Source organism: Lissotriton helveticus, chromosome 10, assembly GCF_964261635.1.
Source record: "Lissotriton helveticus chromosome 10, aLisHel1.1, whole genome shotgun sequence".
In the NCBI taxonomy this organism is placed as follows: domain Eukaryota; kingdom Metazoa; phylum Chordata; class Amphibia; order Caudata; family Salamandridae; genus Lissotriton; species Lissotriton helveticus.
The window spans coordinates 975,688,024-975,707,229 of NC_136071.1; the positions used below are offsets into that span (position 1 = coordinate 975,688,024).

Here is a 19,206-nt window from a genome sequence, read left to right on the forward strand (position 1 = left end):
AGCAACTTAGCTGTGTCAGTATCCATTTTGATACCTTGTAAAGCTTCATCCACGTGCTGAAAAGGGCTTTCCCATTGAAAGGGAGGTCTAGTATTTTTGTTTTGGACCTCAGGCCTGCATGAAGTAGCCTTTAGCCAACCCTGGCGGCATAACACAGCAGCACCAGCAAGTTGACTAAATGCAGTAGTGGCAATGACCATAGCACAATCAATCACCTTCAATGAAGTGTGTTCTCCTTCCAGAAGAATCTTTTTAGCCTCTGCCTTACTGTCCTCTGGAAGCTGATGCAGATACGGTGAAATATTGGACCACATTTGGCGATCATACCGACCAAGAACAGTAAGTGAATTTGTTGCTCTAACTGTAGCGCCGACACGGATGAAAATCTTTTCCCTAGGTTGTCAAGGCGCCTACCTTCTTGTCCGGAGGCGCTGTGATCAGTGCATATGTTTTTTTTATCTGTGCTGTGCAGCCTGTGAGATAACTGAATCAAGTTTAAGGTGACCAGTCAAGCAAGTAGGACCCTCTTCTGGAGCGTTGTACTTTTTATCCAAGCGGGGAAGGACTGCAGTTATTGTGATTTAAGTCGTCAAGACTTTTAAGCACTCTTTCCAGCTGTAGTTTACAATGGGCATGGCACTTCTGCTCTCCTATAACGGTTCTTTAAAATCCTAAAGAAAGCAGTCCATCTGCGTAGTGGGCATAGGTAAATCAAACCTCTTTGCCGCTCTTTAAAACAAATTGTAGAAACCCCCAATGTCTTCAAGTGGGGAATCCAGTGGTGTTGGAGAAGGAGACAATGGCGTGGGTATGAGACAATCATCCAATCCTTGGTGGGTGCCATGGAGCTCGCCTTCTTCCCGGTCATCATCAGAAGTTGCAGGGTTGTGAAGAAGATTAGGTTGTGATGTGTTAGAAATGGGATTTCTGGTTGGCTAGGGCATGCGCCTAAGCCAGTTAGAAAACACCACTCTAGCCATGGCAAGGGAGTTACACGCTGACGATAACCCCTGCGCACCCCCGAGCAGTCAGGCTTATCCCAGTGGCAATGTGTAAAGCGTTTGCGCAACCACTCACACAGCAGCGACACACTAGGCACACCACAAAAGAAACTCCACACACGGTTATGTAAAAATAGCCTTTGTATTATCCATAAAAAACACATTAGAACGCAATCACATATATTACACTGTGGCACTGGCACTAGTCATGACTTCACATGGATTACATAAATCACTGAGGCCAATCGGGCCACTGTCATATAGTACAGTTAGGGACTGGTGGCTACTGGTAGGAGTACACTTAGCTTAGGCAAAACATAATTAGAAGTGCAATTAGAAGTGCATCATAGTAAATACTTGCAGCGTGAACATATTAGGGAATACCATAAGCACATCCCCCCCCTCTTAGGCGTAAACTGCACAGTATGACACATGAATTATAAGCAGGGTCATGGGATACACATTATCTCCAGTGCACTGTTGTACTTGTAGCGTGCACACATTACAAGTGCATCATGCCCCCCTTAGGCATAACACCATCACTACACTTACAGGCCACTTCCTGATATAATAAACAGTACCCTGTTACTGTAAGGCAAGACGACACATATAGTAACCTTAGTATCAGGGCGGTGAGGTGCAGGTCCACCTAGGGCCGTGCTCCTACACTCCTTGTACAACACACTTGAAAATAAAGTAATGCCCCCGAAGGCGGAGAGACCTCACTCCGTCCCCTCCACCTAAAAGTGGCCACCGGCAGCCCCACAAACATGTGGTGTGGCTGCTTACCACCAATGCGGTAGGCCAATGACGGCAGGGACCAACGGTGGCCCAAGCGGCATCCCCCTCACGGGATACCTTCCCCAGTCTAGGGCATCAATTGGGGAGGGAAGCCGACCTCCTGCTCCCCCTCCTCTGCACTGACTCAAAATGGGCAATGACCCCGCCTCACAGCGACCGGAGCCACATTCGTCGGCCGCTGGCAGGCCTTTGAAGGATTCCGGGTGGACCCCGTTGAGCCAGGAAGCCCAGAGCGACGTCTCCCAGCTCCACTCTTCTCAGGGTGGAACCTCCTCCCTTGACGTGGCCCTGCCCACAGGCAAGGCTGGGTCTCATCAAGAGAAATCCCTTGACGCTCCTTCCGTGGTGGCTGCTGAGCAACCGGGTCTCCGGGGCGGTCGCATACTGCACTCTTCCTCACGGAAGGGGGGTGGGGGAAACACATCGCTGACCTCAGCGTGCCAGTAAGGCTCCACCCTCCCTTGCCGGTCACAACTCCTGGTGGAGGGCAGTAGGCAAAGCTGCTCTCTTGGCGCCCTCAGGAAAGAGGGACACAGAAAGTCCTACAAGGCAGCGCTCAATAAAAGGAGCAAATAGCAATGCTCCCATGTGCTTCACAACTAGAGTTTCCAAAGCGTCCTACGCACACCGTTTGCAGGCAGAAATCGCTTCTGCCAGGTTTTCTTCTTTTTAGGCAACAAGAGGAATATAAAGCGCTCAGCCTGTCTTCCACACGGCAGAGCTGGGCACAGGCAGGCCAGCGGGCAGGGCCTCCCAGCAGAGGACAGCCCCTCCAACCACCTAACAGGCAGTAGCTGAGTCCTACGGCGGTTGCTCCTGGCACACTGCAGTCCACACAGTGTTTCAGTTCCAAGTAAACTAAAAAAACATGGGTTCACAGCCCCAATATTTATAGTCCACAAAGTCTTTGTGCTCTGCTGGCACAGGACTCTGAGCCCAGTCCAAACAAGCTCTGGGGGGCACTTAAAATATATTTACAGTGCACAACACTCCCCATTGTAAGTGTGAGCCCTGGTCCCAGACACACCACAAGGCGTCGGAACCATCATTGTGGAAGGCAGGCACAACACTATTTAGGTACAGATGCTACTCCTCCCACCACTCCAAATGCAGACCAGTCCTATTCAGCCTAGCGCTGACTCATCAAGACTCTGCAGCCACTGCACATCCCCAGCCCCTGTCACTTCAAGGCCAGACAGTCAATACACAACAGGCAGGCCCTAGGCACACAGCACACAGAAATGCCAACTTCTAAAAGTGGCATTTCTAAAATAGTGATAATAAATCCGTGAACACCAATACGCAGCATTTATCACCACTATTCCAAACATACCAAACTTGATCACGCTACCCCTCTCATGTCAGGAATTACCACTGAAGCACATATCAGGGAATACCTAATGCATCCCTATGCGAGGACAGCCTCACAGCTGTGAGAAACCAAATAGGCTATTTGTCACTACCAGGACAGGACATGCCACACAGTTAAGGCACATGTCCTTCCTTTTACCTACACCGCATTCTGCCCATAGGGCTAGCTAGGGCCTACCTTAGGGGGACTGATATGTAGTAAAAGGGGAGTCAAAGAGGTGGTAACCACATTATGTGCCACAACACAGTGGCAGTAAACAGTGTGTGCAGCCCCTGCAGGTTTGAAAGGCTACTTTGGTGGGTGGCGCAAGCAGCGCTGCAAGCCAAATGGGATACCACTGTACAAGGAACTGACAGGTAAATTAAATATGCCAAACACGTGTAGATCAATCTTACCAAGTTTACCATAGAGAGCACATGCACGTTAGCATTGAGCAGCAGTGATAAAGTGCCCAGAGTCCTAAAACCACCAACTACAGGTCAGAAAAAATACAGAGGAAGGCAAAAAGTTCTGGGATGATCCTGCAAAAAGGGCCAAGTCCAACTTGGTGTATGACGGGTTGAAGTAGGCAAAAATAGTGGGGTTTGCTACAGAGTGGATGGAGGTATAGGTAGAGATTTTGCTGGTGGACAGACTGGTGTGATAGCAGGCGTTGGAGGAAAACGCTCCCTACAATCGGTAAGCATCAATTGTAAATCTGTAACAAGTGAGGAAAGCAGGCATACCATTTCCTTCTGATATTGTGGATGATATTGCTCCTGAGGACCGTAATAACCTTGACCCTTCTATTCTTTCTCATCATAATCTTCCTATTCGCATTTGACGTTTAATTCTGAAGAGCTGTGAGCATACCCAAAAGGACCTTCATCCTCAGGATCTTCCTCCTCTAATAGCTAGGATGGAAGCAGTGGTGACACCTTGCTGGGAGAAGTGTACCCAGGGATCAAGTGCCTTTTTTCTCCCCTGTTTTTGCAGCTTTCCTTCGTCGACTGGATTTGTCAAGGGCGTTGTCATCAAGGACGTAAATAATGACGGCAAAACCATGGTGTCCTTCGACAGACCAGACATCTTCAAAGTTGTCGTGGTGGAAGTTGGCAATACAGGCAGCGAAGTGCCATCATCGATGGTGGAATAGTGACTTTGGGCATTGACGGCTTAAGCAGAAGGATCATCGATGAGGATGTCGTTGAGGAAGCAGCTGCAGGCAGAGACCATGTGGATACAAGGTTGGCAGCATTTACCCTCGGCCACGCTGTAAATTTCTTCGTTTACGACAATGGTCTCATCGACGGTGAGTCTCTCATCTGCGATTTGTCAGCAGGTGGAACCGAAGGTTTCTTGAAGGAATGGTGCAGGTAGCTCCAACTTTGTTTTTTATGGTCTTTTAGGGGAAGTATACCTTTATTTCTTCTCCTTGAGCTCTGTTTAAGATTTAGAAGGGCTGCGCCTGAAAGGCCCATGAGTGTTCTTGGAACTCAAGAGAAGAGTGAGAACGAGGAGACCTCTCCCTCTTGTGAGAACTCCTGGAGGATGATGAAGATTTCTCCTCTCTGTCGTCACTAGACGTGTGACTACTTCTTTGCCTTAAGTTTCTGAAGCCATATGAACAGCCGCCCTCTCATGGTCTGAAGGTTTTATTAGAAAGGGTATGACATACCTTAGACTTTAAAGCCTTATTACCTGGATAAAGGCAATAAATGCGGTAAATGCAGTCCTTATGAGGGTCATCTGTATTGAGCTTCTTCTTAAACAAGTAGCACAGGGCCTTTATCGGACATGGCAAAGTCAGAATATAGGTGAAATAATACAGACCTAATATGAATCAAAACGTAATCTGTAGGTTTTCTGAAGCAATGAAAGGGTTTTGAAACCTAGGAACACTGTAGAACAAGATAACTGAGCAGGGCTCAGTGGAGACTCCCTAGCACGACGTGCTGTAAAAAATCTGAGGTACTGGAGCTTCTCACCGGAGTGTTCTAGACTAGGGTAGGGTAATCTGATTAGTTGAAACCTATGTTTGGTCTCTTTTTTCAAACAATTACTATGGTATGTTGCAGAATTAAGAGGGCTTAGGCCTTTCTAGCCTATTTTCAATTTTGCATTGCTATTATAATATACTGTGGGACTCCCATCTTGATGACAGGAATGATTCAAGCATTTGTATCAATAGCAGTTCCAATACTGGAGTAATATTAAGAACCTATAGAAACAACTATAAGAATAGTAACGTCGACAGCAGCAGCAACATACTTTTATACAAATGTTGCACCCAAATTGGTGCAAGGTCATGTAACTGAAATATCAATTACTACCATCCAAAACAATATGAGACATATTGACTTTAAAGAAATAACGTCTCTGTTGACTGTTCTGGCATTGAAACCCGCAACCTTCTGGCTAAACTCAAACATTTACACACAACAAATTATTATATGTAATGGCTTTCTTACAATTAACAAAAGCTCCACATAGCTTTACAAGAGCAAGATGTGACTAACTGGAAATTGGACATACAACAAATCCATCAAGGAAAGATAGACTTTTAGGACAGTTTGAATTTGGAAACCTACAGCAAGATCTTCAATTGTCCTTAATGTGACTTTTCATAAATCGATACACATTTGAGCAGAGCATTAATACACATCAAAACTAAGTGTTTTACCTTTATATTAATAAAATTCATTCCACTTTCTCGGGCGGCTACACCTGCCAAGAGTGTCTTTCCAGTTCCAGGTGCCCCATACAGCAGCACACCCGATCGTTGTCTAATTGGCAGGTTGGCAAACAACTCTGGATACTAAAAAGAAATGGAAACACTAGTCATGTTAACCTGTTCAGATACTGATCGGAAAAAAACAGATCACAATGCTTTAGAAAAAAACAGTTGTTTGATTTAAAACAAGTTTTGTCTTCTACTGAAGCACAGATAAATCTCCCATGCTCCCACCTATCTGTGGTGACTGTGACTTTCGCTTGTGACTGGCTGAAGGGGGCAGCAGTTAAGGGCTGTGATGCTGGCATCTGAATGCTGGAAGGAGAGATGTGGGGACTGTTGTATGTGGGCTGGCAGTCCAGAACCTGGTTCCAGTGCTCCATCAGATGAAGATGCAAAGGTTTCATGAACGACATGCCTTGGTGGAGATGATTTGACTGAGAAGCTGTGATGGAAAAGAGTCCTCTCTGAAGAAGGGTCACGCTGTCCAAAGGCAAATCTCTGGAAAACACTGGTGCCACAGAGTGGTCGGAAGAGCAGGTAACTTTCCATATCAGCAGTAGGCAACATACCAAAGCTAAGGCCCTGGTAATAAAACCTTGGGGCTGCACAGAGGTTAAATGTGAGATGTTTGCAAAGGTAATACCAGTTTCCTATATTAAGCCTAAAGAGTGGTCTGTGGGACTGCCAAACAGGGACAAGAAAGTCTGAATCCTGCAGTTCCAAAAACCATAGTTGGTGTCAGAGCTGAACATGAAACTTTGAATCTTGCAATTCCACGGACCACACTCAGTGTCAGACAAACACATAGAAGTACAAATACTGCAGTTCCACAGAGCACTGTCTGGGTTAGACAGGGACATAAAAATACCAATCCTGCAGTTCCAGACAGGGACCTGAAAGTACAAATCCCACAGTTCCACATAGCACCGTTCAGGGTTAGAGAGGGACATGAAAGTACAAATCCTGCAGTTCCAGGCAGAAACATGAAAGTTCAAATCCGGAAGGACCAGACTGAGACATGAAAGTACAAATACTGCAGTTCCAGACAGGGACATGAAAGAAATCATCCTGCATTTCCAAATTTCACAGGTCAGGTTCAGTCAGGGACATGAAAGTACCAATCCTGCAGTTCCTCAGAGCAATGTCTGTCATGGGTTCAGAGCACTGTGACAGTCTTCCTTTTCAATTTCTGGAGGGGGTAACATAAAAGAGGTAGGCATTTTTTATATTTTGGTACTTTTTTGTTTTTACTCCCAAACTAAACATGCTGATTCTCAAGCACATAAAAGTGCCTATTCTCTTACAACATTAGAACGCTGTCCTCCAACGAGAAACAATTAGGTGAAACCCCTTTCGTCTGCTCCACAACAAACATGTCTCTGCTTGACGATAGCGTTTAGTTAGAGGGACAGAAGGAAGAGAATGAAATACATCATAACCCGTCACAATCTCTTTATTTAAGTTAGATGTATTTTATTAGCATTATAGCAGTGTTACAAAAAGGGAGGGAAAGGGGCTAAACAAATAAAATCCTCTTCAGACAAAAAAGAGGAATTAACTTTATATAGAGTATGCATAATAACCCTTCTACCCTTTCTAGTTTGGTAGTGCTTCTTACCAGTTTGGTGGCGATCAGTCTGTTGTGTACCACTTACCCCCACCTTCATTCCCCCTGCATCTGGAGGTATTCAGGAACACCAAATGACCCAAAACAGTGAAGGAGAAAAAAATACATTCAGGGCCGGTGAATAGGACAGATGGGTTAACCAAGAATCTGAAATGTAGGGGGATGAAGAGAATGGTATGAGAGCGCCAGGTCAGGTGCAGTGATAATAAAGTTGGTCCAACACTGACTCTTATCGTAAGGGCAGGAGTCATCCAATCAATTTTTTATGCAGTTGTCTTCAAATGAGATTTTCTTCAGTTTGCAAACTGTATCAGCTAACTTACATATTTTAATTACATTTCCCTCTACTACAGAATTACCTCACATATCGTTTGTTATATCAGGTGTGGATTTCGATGGCCGGGCAATGCTCAAGTGGCTGGGTTCTCCTGGTGCATGTCGTGAGAGTATGTTTTGCTGTGCAGAATCTAATAACTCTCGGACACTCTGCATTCCAGAATAAGTATATTTTTTAGTTGAAAGTGATACTTGTACAGTTATGAGTACTTTTGCTTATGTAGCTCTTGTTGCAACATCATTCCTCAAGTGTTGAAGCGGTCTTCTTCCTTCTATCCATGGCCCGGGATGAATCTGGAAAGAGGTATATTGGCTCCCGTTCATTTGTATTCAGCTATTAAGTTGGGTCATGACCAGGATTTTGTGCCTCAGGTATTCCTCTTTCAGAACCCTAATTGGGAAACCCCCAGAAAGGAACTTGCTCCCTCCTTCACTGACATTCATTTAGTGTCCTCAGTTGCTAGCAAGTGAGTATACTCTCTATGTCCACCTTCTTGGAGAGTCCAAGTAGTCATGAGAACAGAAATCCTCTGTAGCCACCATCCTCCTCTTTTTCAGGGACTCCTATAAGCCATCAAGTTCAAGGCTCTTAATGAGTTTTCCATTAGTTCTAACCTCTTGTCAAAATGTCGAATATGGCCTTAGCTTACCTTCATCCCATTCTCTGCCCTGGTTTTGTCAGATCGAATTTGTCTGACCAACTCTGCAGCAACGTCTCTAGTTATGCAACCCAGGGCAGACAGTTTCTTTCAATGTATCAAACTAAGTTTTCAGCCTAGAGGTATTTTCTTGATCCTCTACCGCATTTCCATCAGCCCTTATTTTTGAAGTGAATAGTCCAGTGCGAATATAGTGAGCAAAAGCTCTTTAGAAGCTCCCTTATAACATCTGCAGGCAGTGGGCTTATCTATCTGGTCCTTTTAGGGTTGAACATCTTCCTTTAACAACAATGTTATAAAGTGAAGTGTCTGTTTCTCCTCGTTAAACAACCCTTTTAAATGGCCCTTCCTTCATGTTTTACTATTATCTGTCATCTTGCCCCATCGGAATTGTTTTGAGCTACATCATGTAGCATTGGACCTCATTCTTCGCCTGGGCAGTTGTCAAACTGTGGTTCTCCTGCATGGTGAGGAATCATCTCCTTGTTGCCGAGAGCCCTGTGTCCCTTGGGGCGGCAAATTCGTTTTTTTCATCTCTGACAGGGTATCTTTTTGGATTTAACAGTTCCCACAGACTTATTGCAACCTCAAATCACCACTTCACTCTCATTTCTCATACAATGAAACTGTAGGCTGTCTCTCAAACTAAACCCAACTTCAAAAAGCTTCAAAAACATAAGTGATTATTGGCTATTGTCCTGGCCACAACCTTATAACCTCTTTTAGCAATACTGTACAAATCACCCTAAAAATGTTGGCCTTTTTAGGACTTGCTCAGCAACCTCTTCAGGTATAGTGTTGAATTGACATTACAAAATATCCTGCATAGCATTTTGTATGTCATTTCTTGATGAAGTATAGAACTATCCCTTCATCTAACAAGCGATTATACTTCAGTTTAGGTTTTCAACAACAGAAAAAGCACCTAGTAACCCCCTGGAGAGTCACAAACCTCTCAGCTATGCAAATCTCATGGTTCAGCCACTATATCACATCTTAAAGCAGTAGAACAAAACTCCACTGGATATCTCACAAGTTTCACACTTCTGGTTTTTGTACTTTATTCTTCATAGATTATCTTGGTATCTAAGCCATGCATCAGTTGCATATAGCCACACCGTAAGCAACGTTTGTTTTAACTGCCTTAGTCCATTCATAATGAAGAATACAAAAAAGTGAAGAGTGTATGCTTAAATTAATCTCAGCCACTGGTAATTACTCAGGTCACATACCAGTCCATTGTGTTTTTGCCCCCCATGACACTTCAGATTAGACCCATCCATATAAAATCAGCCTGGGTCCTTCTCAAATAGCAACAATCTAGCCCAAAACCAGTCTTCGGTTGGTTGTGATGCGGGTCAGAGAGGACCTGGCTAGGCCATTCAACCTGGTCTATTCCTGTTGTAGCAGGATGAAGGCTGATTTGCATATGAATTGGTTTAATTTGAAATGGGATGCGGCCAGTGTAATTACCTGTGGCTGAAATCAATTCCATTTATCCCATTTTCTTGTATTCTTTACTACATTCTTAAAGCAGAATGATTAAGATCTTTTCAGGAAATAGTTTGGCATTCTCATAATTAGAGCTTTCCTTGTGATTGCACAAATATTAATAAAGTTATCCAGCAATTATGTCAGTACTACAGAAATGGTGGATTAATTTTGACAGTGGATCTGATATTGCTGCTGGAAGATACTAAATGTGTAAGACTGGTTAAAAGGATACGTATTTCAGTTAAACTTTGAATCCACTTAGGTTATAAGGTAATAAGAGATTAAAAAAATGCTTTTCTATATGGGGCGATCATATAACTGGAAGATAAACACAGTGTGCTTGGTTAATGACAATCTAACCAAGAAAATGTAAGGAAGGAACAGATGACAAGTGCTCTCAGGATGCGAATACTACAATTTTAAACAGATCATAAAAGGCATTTTTACAGAGACAGAGGTTGGTCTTGACAAATATTAGTAGCAATCTCTGACCAAAAAACCTACAAGGTAGCCAATGCAGATGGAACTCCAGGGAATCCATTAGCCATACAGCTCTATGGTTCGTTCAGTGGTATTCCAAGGTGTCAAACATCCATGTGACATAGGAAACAATAAATATATTGCTAACATTAAAACCAGTTAAGTACCCATGGCGCTTCAATAGTTACAGGTCTATCCCACTACATAACTTCTCAGAAACGGTTTTTAAAAGGTTTTACTGGATCGCTGAAAGGAGTGACTTGTAGTCAAAATCACTAAGATCGGACAGGGTTTGTAATCAAAAGAGCTCAAATGGATGAAACCGATACTCTGTTGCATTTATTGGGCGCACTAATTTATACCTTGGCAAGCAGTGAAAGTAAGTCTGCAATGGTCAGTTTAGTATCCCAGAAAACTATTGAATCCGGATATAAAATGATTAAGGCTTTGTGTTCCATGAAATTCGACTAGTAAGGTCCGTGACTGGTAAACACTGCATTAAAAAGGAAATACCAAACAAATGAATTTAGTGTGACCTGGTATTATGAACAATGAGGTGGGAAAAGGGGCCCATGATGACTAACCGTCTCTTTTGTATAAATTAACTACATAGTTCAACTGAGTAGTTTCTTGAGAGATGGTGAACTAAGTCCTTTGTTTATTACTCTATATGTATGAATCTCAGGAAGCTGACAAGCCTTTGGTTCTCTCCATGAGAGAAGTGAGTAACCTTAAATGTATGAGTTTCACTTCTCAAGGTGATGTCAGGGACTCTCAATAGCCAGCAGTACTTTTCTAAGTAATCGGACCTCCTAGTGCTTTGTGTTGCTTCATTTACTAAAAACAAAGGTTGCATGTATCTTATATTTCTAAATACAAAAAGCACAGAGATAAACTCTTGACAGCTAGACAACAAATACATCATGTCTTCTATAGTGCAGAATGAATTCAATTTGGTTTATCAGGAGGTTCCTAGATTCATAGATTTAGAAAAACTGCCATAATTCATATAGCCAAAAACACTAACTAGTCATAACTAGATATATGTCAAACAATATATTCACATAAGAGCTTAGTCATATGGCCACCCTAAGAGCATTATTCTAACAAAGAGCTTGAATTTGGATGCAGTATGGCACTTAGGAAAGCAAGGTTCTAACTCTAATATCCCGTAATGCGACCAGGGTACGTATGTCATCACAGCGCAATCATACGATTTGCTATCAATAAGGTAAGCTAACCGGTTTAAGAAAGATATACAGTTAAACCCAAACATCACTTCAGCTGTAATGCTTGCTTGCAAAAATTCTCAAACCATCCTCTCCATCACATCACAAACCTTTTGCAGTAGGAATAACCACAATCAGGTGCCCGAAAATGTAAAAACAAAATCCACCCCAAAAAATCAGCCAAAGTCTCACCAAATCTGCTGAAGCCTCCACAAACCTGCAGATACATGATTAGGCGCCTAGAAAAGTGATTAGGAATCTTAAAAAGAATAACTACGCTTATCATCCAGTTTATCCTTCCTAATTACAGGGTCTGCGGCCCACATTCGGCCCCAAAAATATTTTCTCTCTCCTCCTGCCCACAGAAGAGGCCTTATCCTGCCCCCTCTCCTTCTCTAAGAGACAGATATACACAAGGGATGCAACCATGAACACATTGAAATATTTGAGCCCTTAGTTTAGAACGCTAACATGCTACCATTTTGCTAGTTGCAACATTGATGGACCTGGCCCTAACAGCAGACATTCCCTTAACTAAAGAAGGCAATACCAAAACACCTGCATTCCCAGCAGACACATTCACTATCAGCTTAACTCTGAAATCCAATGGTAAAATTACAAGAATAATGTTGTCAATTGCTACGTTACAAATACAATGTGATATGTGTAGAAGATTTTGGGAGCTTACCTGTAAATTAGTTGAGTGATAATTGTATACAAGTCAGAAGTTCTCTTCTTCATTTATATTCTCATTGCTTTTCTCAGATTGTATGGGAAGTGATGTGCTCTTAATATGCATCCTCTGTTGGATTGCACCAAAATACTGCATTTACTTATAAAAGTAAAAATATATTTTTTTTCGATGGAAGATGTTGTGGGCCTTCATTACGAGTGGCCTGGAGTATTATTGCCCATGGAAGGGGTATACTGCTCGGGGTATACTGCTCGGGCCATTGCAACTTGCCTGGTGACCCCAGGCCGGGAAAAACAGCATATGCAAGCTGGAATTACAGGAAAACTAAAAAAATGGCAGAATTAGATCAGGGTGTGGGGCCTACTGATTGGGACCGCAGAAGACAGCCCTGCACAATCTGCTGCATATTAAGTTGTAGAAAAACCAAAGGTGGTGATCGACGGAGCGTTGACAATACAAACACTCACCCCCAGTCAACTGATCTGGGTTTAATCCATCACCGTTCTTTAGCTCACTCCGCCACCCCAGCTCGTCCATCATCCCCTTTTGTATCGCTTTGTTCGCCCTAAGTGTGGCAGGGTATGCTCAGACGTGAGTCCCTTGCTCACATGGGCACTGGATTCAAGATAGCTGGCTGATGAGGATTATGAATCCGAAACCGGTCCCAGTATGCTTGTTTCCGGTCCATGGAAGACATGGCTTGGCAGTTCGGGCTGGACTGTTCCCATGAGGCACAGGGTCAGACTGATTTGCATATAGCCATGTCTGAAATGGGGTGGCTGAGTGGGCTAAAGAATGGTGATGGATTAAACCCAGATCAGTTGACTGGGGGTGAGTGTTTGATTTACTCAAACGCTCCGTCCATCATCCCCTTTTGTATCGCATATTAAGTTGTAGGCACATTGAATAAAGGCGAGGAGAAAGATCCTATTTTTGTTGACAAGTATAACATGATAAAACAAACTGTTAATATCAGAGCAAGGTGGTATGAGTCCAACCTCCACCTTCTAGGTAAAACGCTTAAGAGATAAAGGATCTATCTAGCCAACTGCGAGGAAGTAGGGGGAACTTCAATATAAAGGCAACTTTATTCTAGTGTTCCTAAATCTTGCACCAGAAACCATAAGAAAGAGAAAAAGGCTGAATGTAGTGATGAACAATTCTTAGTATAGGAGGACTAATTTACCTGGAAAAACTCAGAGTGCCCTAAAGTGCAGCGCTCTGTGGCCTCCCCAAATATACCCCAGCCCCGCTTAGGGCTTCATTGAATGCTGATGCTAGACTCATCACTGACACAAAAAGAAATGAGCACATTTCCCCAGCCTTACGATCTCTAAAGTGGTTACCCTACGAAGCAAGAAAACATTTAAAGATTGCCTGTTTGACGCACAAAGCCCTCCACTTCAAAACACCTGGATACCTGGCTCAAAAACTGGAATTATCAGGTGGTGGCAGACCTTCCAGAAGTGCAAACTCATTGCTACTCAAACCGCAGACCTTTCGCAAATAGAAAATGAGACTCAGAGCCTTCTCGGGCGCGGCACCTAAGATCTGAAAATTCGCAGAATCCCCTACACAGCAGCATTCAAACATGAAGTAAAAACAATCCTAATGAAATTTTTTTTTTTTTTCTCTTAACAATTGTAATGTCCATGATTTTCTGCCTTACCTATTAAGTAACGTTTTGCCTTACCTTCTTAAGTTACGTTCTGCTCACATTTATCTACAATTTTATTAGCTCAACAGGTTAGCCTCTCTTACCTCAACGTCCCCCTACTTTGTTCCCCCTTCCATTACTGTGAAGTGCTCTGATACCCTTCGGGGTCTTGTTCGCGCTATACAAAACTTTTAAAATAAATAAATAAAATCGGAGAGACAACATTTTTGAAATCCTGAACGTTTAGAGGATTTACTAAAGACATTGAGCAAGACAAAAGGGGATGAGCAGGAGCAAGGATGAAGAAATATGAGTAAATCACATCAATTCAGTGCAATGACAAAACAATGACAACTGTTTTCTTTAACCTTGTGGTTAAATATCCAGATCTTGGGGTGACAAATAGAGAGGGTAAGGATTAGAATGCCCGCAAAAAAGGCAAAAACAGCTGTGAGAATGCAGATTGAATAGAAATTTGCTAAAATGATACCCACTGAATAATGGATCATTTTAACAAATTTGGAGTTCTCCTAGGCTGTCTCCCCTGTTATCTGTTGTTATGCATATGTCTAAAAAAAAAATATATATATATATATATATATATATCCAAAGTCTGTTGAACAAAGTACACCTTGCGCTCTCAGGAAATAAGGAAAATACCACGAAATGGAAATAACAGGTTTAATCCATACAACGCGTTTCCTTATTTCCTGAGAGCGCAAGGTGTACTTTGTTCAACAGACTTTGGATTGTGATTTACCGGCACGCTCCGCCGGAGTTTGCGCCAACCCTTGTGGGTCCCAGTATCTCGGAAGGAGCTCTTTTGGAATATGAAAATATATATATATATATATATATATATATATATATATATATATATATATATATATATAATATTTTAAACATATGAAATACATGCAAGTATCATTCTTTTGCAGACTGGGTAGGTGGCACCATTAAGAGTAAGACAATAACTGAAAGAAAACATTATGATGTAAAAGACCAACTAACAAGAACATGTGTGATATTGCAGCAAGCTTTTAAATAAATGACTTTCTTTGTTAAATAAAAAGGGGGAGGGAGAATAATTCAATCAAGGTATACCTTTGCAGGAAGCTGAATGGTATCCACAAGAGTCTGTTGAATTTCATGTAAGCCGCCAACTCTGTCCCAGCCAAAGTCCTTTGGTTTGTGAAGGTTAACATTTCTTAAGGCTGAGGGGGTGAATCCTTTCAGAGCTTTCTGGAAATCCATTGTTGACAAAATTAAATCTAGTGAAAAAGTAAAAAAAAAAAAAAAGTTTTCAATTATAACAAAAAACGTATCCGATACTTAAAACAGGTGTTGAGCAAGTACTTGCACAGTGATGCTTTGGGTCCCTTAGCAATGCACACACTTCACATCATCAACCAGTAATAAAAGGTAAGAAGGTCTCCAAGTTGTGTGAAGTATGATTTGACTTCGTTTGGTGCTCTAAATACTCCTATAGGCTTACTTACTTCTCTCACGCTGTGTATTTATGCTATTTTTTTATTTGATTTTATACAGAGTTGACACACCAGACACGTGGAAGATACCGAATACAGAGCAAACGAGTGACTAATTGAGCCTATGATATTGCGTTTCACGTTATTGGCACTGGGTAGAAAAACAAGTGCGGATTCCCCTCCTACCCAGTCCAGTCAGTATTCAACCCTTCAGACCCCAATGCTCGCCCAAATGCTCCCTCCCCATTGCCCACTTTATGTCTTGCCCTCATAAGACCGTATTTCCATGTCCAGGGTATGACAAGGATTTTCGACTCTCTTAAGTACAATGCGCTGATTGTGGCCACCAAGCAGCTCATATTTTATAATGTTTGAGTGGGCAACCTCTGGCCAGACAGGAATCTCCATGCCCATACAACGAACCAGGCTAGGTTTCCACTGTTCCAAAGACTCTGTCTTTCCGGACCCCGGTGATGTCTCTTTTCGCTATCATCAGATCCAGCCACAGCAGGGCCCTGCGATATCTGTCCGCATTTAGCTCATCTGTAGTGTGAAGGAGAACCGACTTAGGGTCCCAGGTCAATACCCAACTAAACACTCGTTCCAGGCAGGACAAAACCCCTTCCAAGAAGGGGGCCAATCCCTCCTACGATCAAACTATATGGAACAAAGTCACCCGTTCCAATCAGCAGCACAAGCAGGTCAGTGTGTCCATCGTCCTCATCTTCATAGTCTCTCCCAGGTAGAATAGACCCTGTGTAGGTATTTCTTCTGTATTAACTGAAACTGTGAGGCAATCACTGTCTCGCAGTGGGGGGGATAAACACAGGCCTCCCTCCAATCATCGTCAGTCATTTGCCCAAAAGTCAAAGGAGACAGGTGTGCTAACCATTAGAAACCGGTACACCCGCAAGATTTTGTAATTTCTCCATGAAGATTTTGATCTTATTATAGTGGGTGAGGACATGCCCTAGTTCACGAGTTGGCGAGGCAGGCGCAGATCGCGGGAGAGAGCCGCTCCTCTAGCCATGCCCAAGTCACTCAGGTGTGCTGAAAAAAAGGGTCTTGCTTTGGTATATCACTTTCAGCTGTGTAGGGAAGAGCAACATATATTGAATTTGCAGCGCTCGCAGCTTCTGCTTAACTAATAGAAATATGCGTAGTTTCTGTTGAACTTTAAGTGTGTAGTCAGGGAAAACCATCACTCGGGCTGAGCCACGTCAGAGTCTCTTGCTGCAGAGAGGCCTTGAGGATTGGTTCGCAACAGGCAAAGTTAAAGATGCAGGCTGTTATAGGGCAAGGCAATTCCATGCCAGGAGCCTTTGCATCCTCTCCACCGCAAAGCATGGATATAGCTCCTCTTTCGGGACCCAGGACCTCAGCCAGGTGGCGACAAATTGAGTTGGGAATGTCTCCCCAGTACCCTCCGGGACACCCACAATGTGTATATTGTTGCATCTTGCGGACGCTCTGCATCATCAGATTCAGGGTAGGTTTCTGAAGTCCAGAGATAGCGGTTTCCAATGTATGTATTATATCCTGAGTTGTTGAGATACAACTCTCAGCCTCTGCTAGCCTTGCTGTTGTATTGCACAAATCTTGCCCCAGCAGCAACATGTCCACTTTTAGTTCACCCATCTTCCCCTCAAGCGAAGATCTTAGGTCTTGGATCGCCAGCAGAATGTGGGTCAAGTGATTGACGAGGGCCGATGGGGCTTCCCAGTCAGCAGGCCCCGCCGGCCACATGCATTTGTCTATATGGACTTGCAAAGTCTGGATGCAGGATGTTTACCTTCCCCATAATGATTCACAAGGCCGTAGGGGTATGCCATTCTGATTGGAGCCAAATGTCGACACACTCCCACTTTAGGGGGCGGCTGCATCCCATTGGCCTGGAGTGGCAGAATTTGCTTTGGAGAGTCGGGCTACCTTCAACATCTACCTGCTCCCACCTTCCCCACGGCTGTGGAACAGAGCCCCGCGCCTGAGCCTGTTACCTCCACAGCCGGCCCAGGTGAGCGTGCCGGTGGTCTCACTTTGGAGCGAAGCGCTGACAACCACCACTACTTCAGGGCCAAGTACCAGCAGCGCCCCAAACCGGTCTCACTCATCGAACCTTTACGTTTCAGCACCACTCGGCCCCTGTGCACCAGCAAACTCTGCTCTCGGGTCTCCAAGGTGCAGCCTCCGGACTGGAACAAGGCCAACCTCCTGTAGGTCTGTATGTCGAAGAACGCCCCCACCACAGAGCCCCACCAAGGCCCCAGGCACCCAGCTTAGCAGGTCCTGGCAACAGGGGCGCCTTCTGTACCCCCTTAAGGGGGCCTCTCCCAACTGGTGCAGGGTTTCTGTTCCTCAACTGGTCTTTAGCAATATAGATGTCACAGTATTAGCTGAGAAACAAATGATAAGACTAAGTTTAATTAGCCAGGCTACCACTCTGTTTAGAATCTACAAAATGGGGGACACGTCCGGAAAACTAATAAATTGCCTGGCCAATAAGGACGTAGATATGCGGTAAATACCATCTATTTCTAGCCACTGCAGGGAACTTATCAGGGATCCCTTAAAATACCCAGTACCTACTGAGCCTTCGCATTCCAATCCATTCTTGCTTTTAGTTCTTACATAGTTCTTGTCCAGCTTACTTCAGCTACAATTCAGCCCTTAATGTTTCAGGCTACTAGTACCCTTTGGCTATGTCATAGCAAAGGTCATGAAACTGTCCTCCATATCACTTATTTTGACCTAGTCTCAAGAGAGATCATGCCACTGTATTGATCTACTACGTGCACGCAATTTTAAGAATCACTAAATTATTATGAGCATGCATTTTTCTAAATCATTAGGAGTGTGACAGCAGAGGAGGAACCTCTGTAGGAGTGGAATTTTTATATATGCAGCTGTTTATGTTTCACTTTTGATCCAGAGGTCTCGGAGTGGAAATGAGGAGGTCTGAATCTGTGGTTGAGGCTGAGGTGTGCAGTGCAGAGCGGAATAGACCAGTTTTTGAAGGGTCACAATAGACTGCTGTATATATGAAAAGTGAGCAAAAGCTTGCTGTGACCCTTCTTGTCAGGAGTAAACATAAGGGACAGTTTAAAAGGTAAGAAGTCCATGTTTAGGGATTTTTGCTGAAGCACTCATTCTAACAAGCATTTGCAATGCAATAGTTCTCGCATTAGGAAAGTTTTAGCTATTGGTATTGTAGATGGCAATTTTTTTATTTATGTGTTGGTTTTGAAAATAGCGAAATTAATAGCTTTGTCATTTACAATGCCAATAGTTTTAACTTTCGCAAATGTGACACCTATAGCATTTGTAGTGCAATATGTGTTGTATTTACGTGACTTAGATGTATTAATATTACAAATAACAATGGCTTAATTTTTTTAAATAATTAATACTTAAATAAAAGTTATTGTAATTTATAATGGCAATAGCTTAAACTTTTGTAAATAACTTTTGTGAAGATTATGTTCAGTGTATTTTATTGTGACGAAAATCGAAGAACAGAAGTGAAATATTAACCTCTTTTTGTGACATTTGTAATAAAGCTTGAAACATTGAGAGAACATATTTGAACCAATTGTTGTTGAATGGTTGCACAGATCGATGCTGTGGTGGCGCTGAGTGATGTTGTGGGGGCGACG

At 43.2% G+C, this 19,206-nt stretch overlaps 1 protein-coding gene across 2 annotated transcripts in view; it reads right to left on the reverse strand.

Annotated features, from left to right (window-relative positions):
* Nucleotides 1-19,206, reverse strand: part of PEX1 (peroxisomal biogenesis factor 1) — a 628,515-nt gene that overhangs the window by 291,123 nt on the left and 318,186 nt on the right. For both annotated transcript variants that reach the window (XM_078663649.1, XM_078663648.1), the window contains exons 15-16: nt 15,171-15,337; nt 5,837-5,971 (exon numbers count right to left, since the gene is read on the reverse strand). In XM_078663649.1, coding sequence (XP_078519775.1) covers nt 5,837-5,971; nt 15,171-15,337 — 302 coding nt within the window. The remainder of the gene's footprint in view (nt 1-5,836; nt 5,972-15,170; nt 15,338-19,206) is intronic.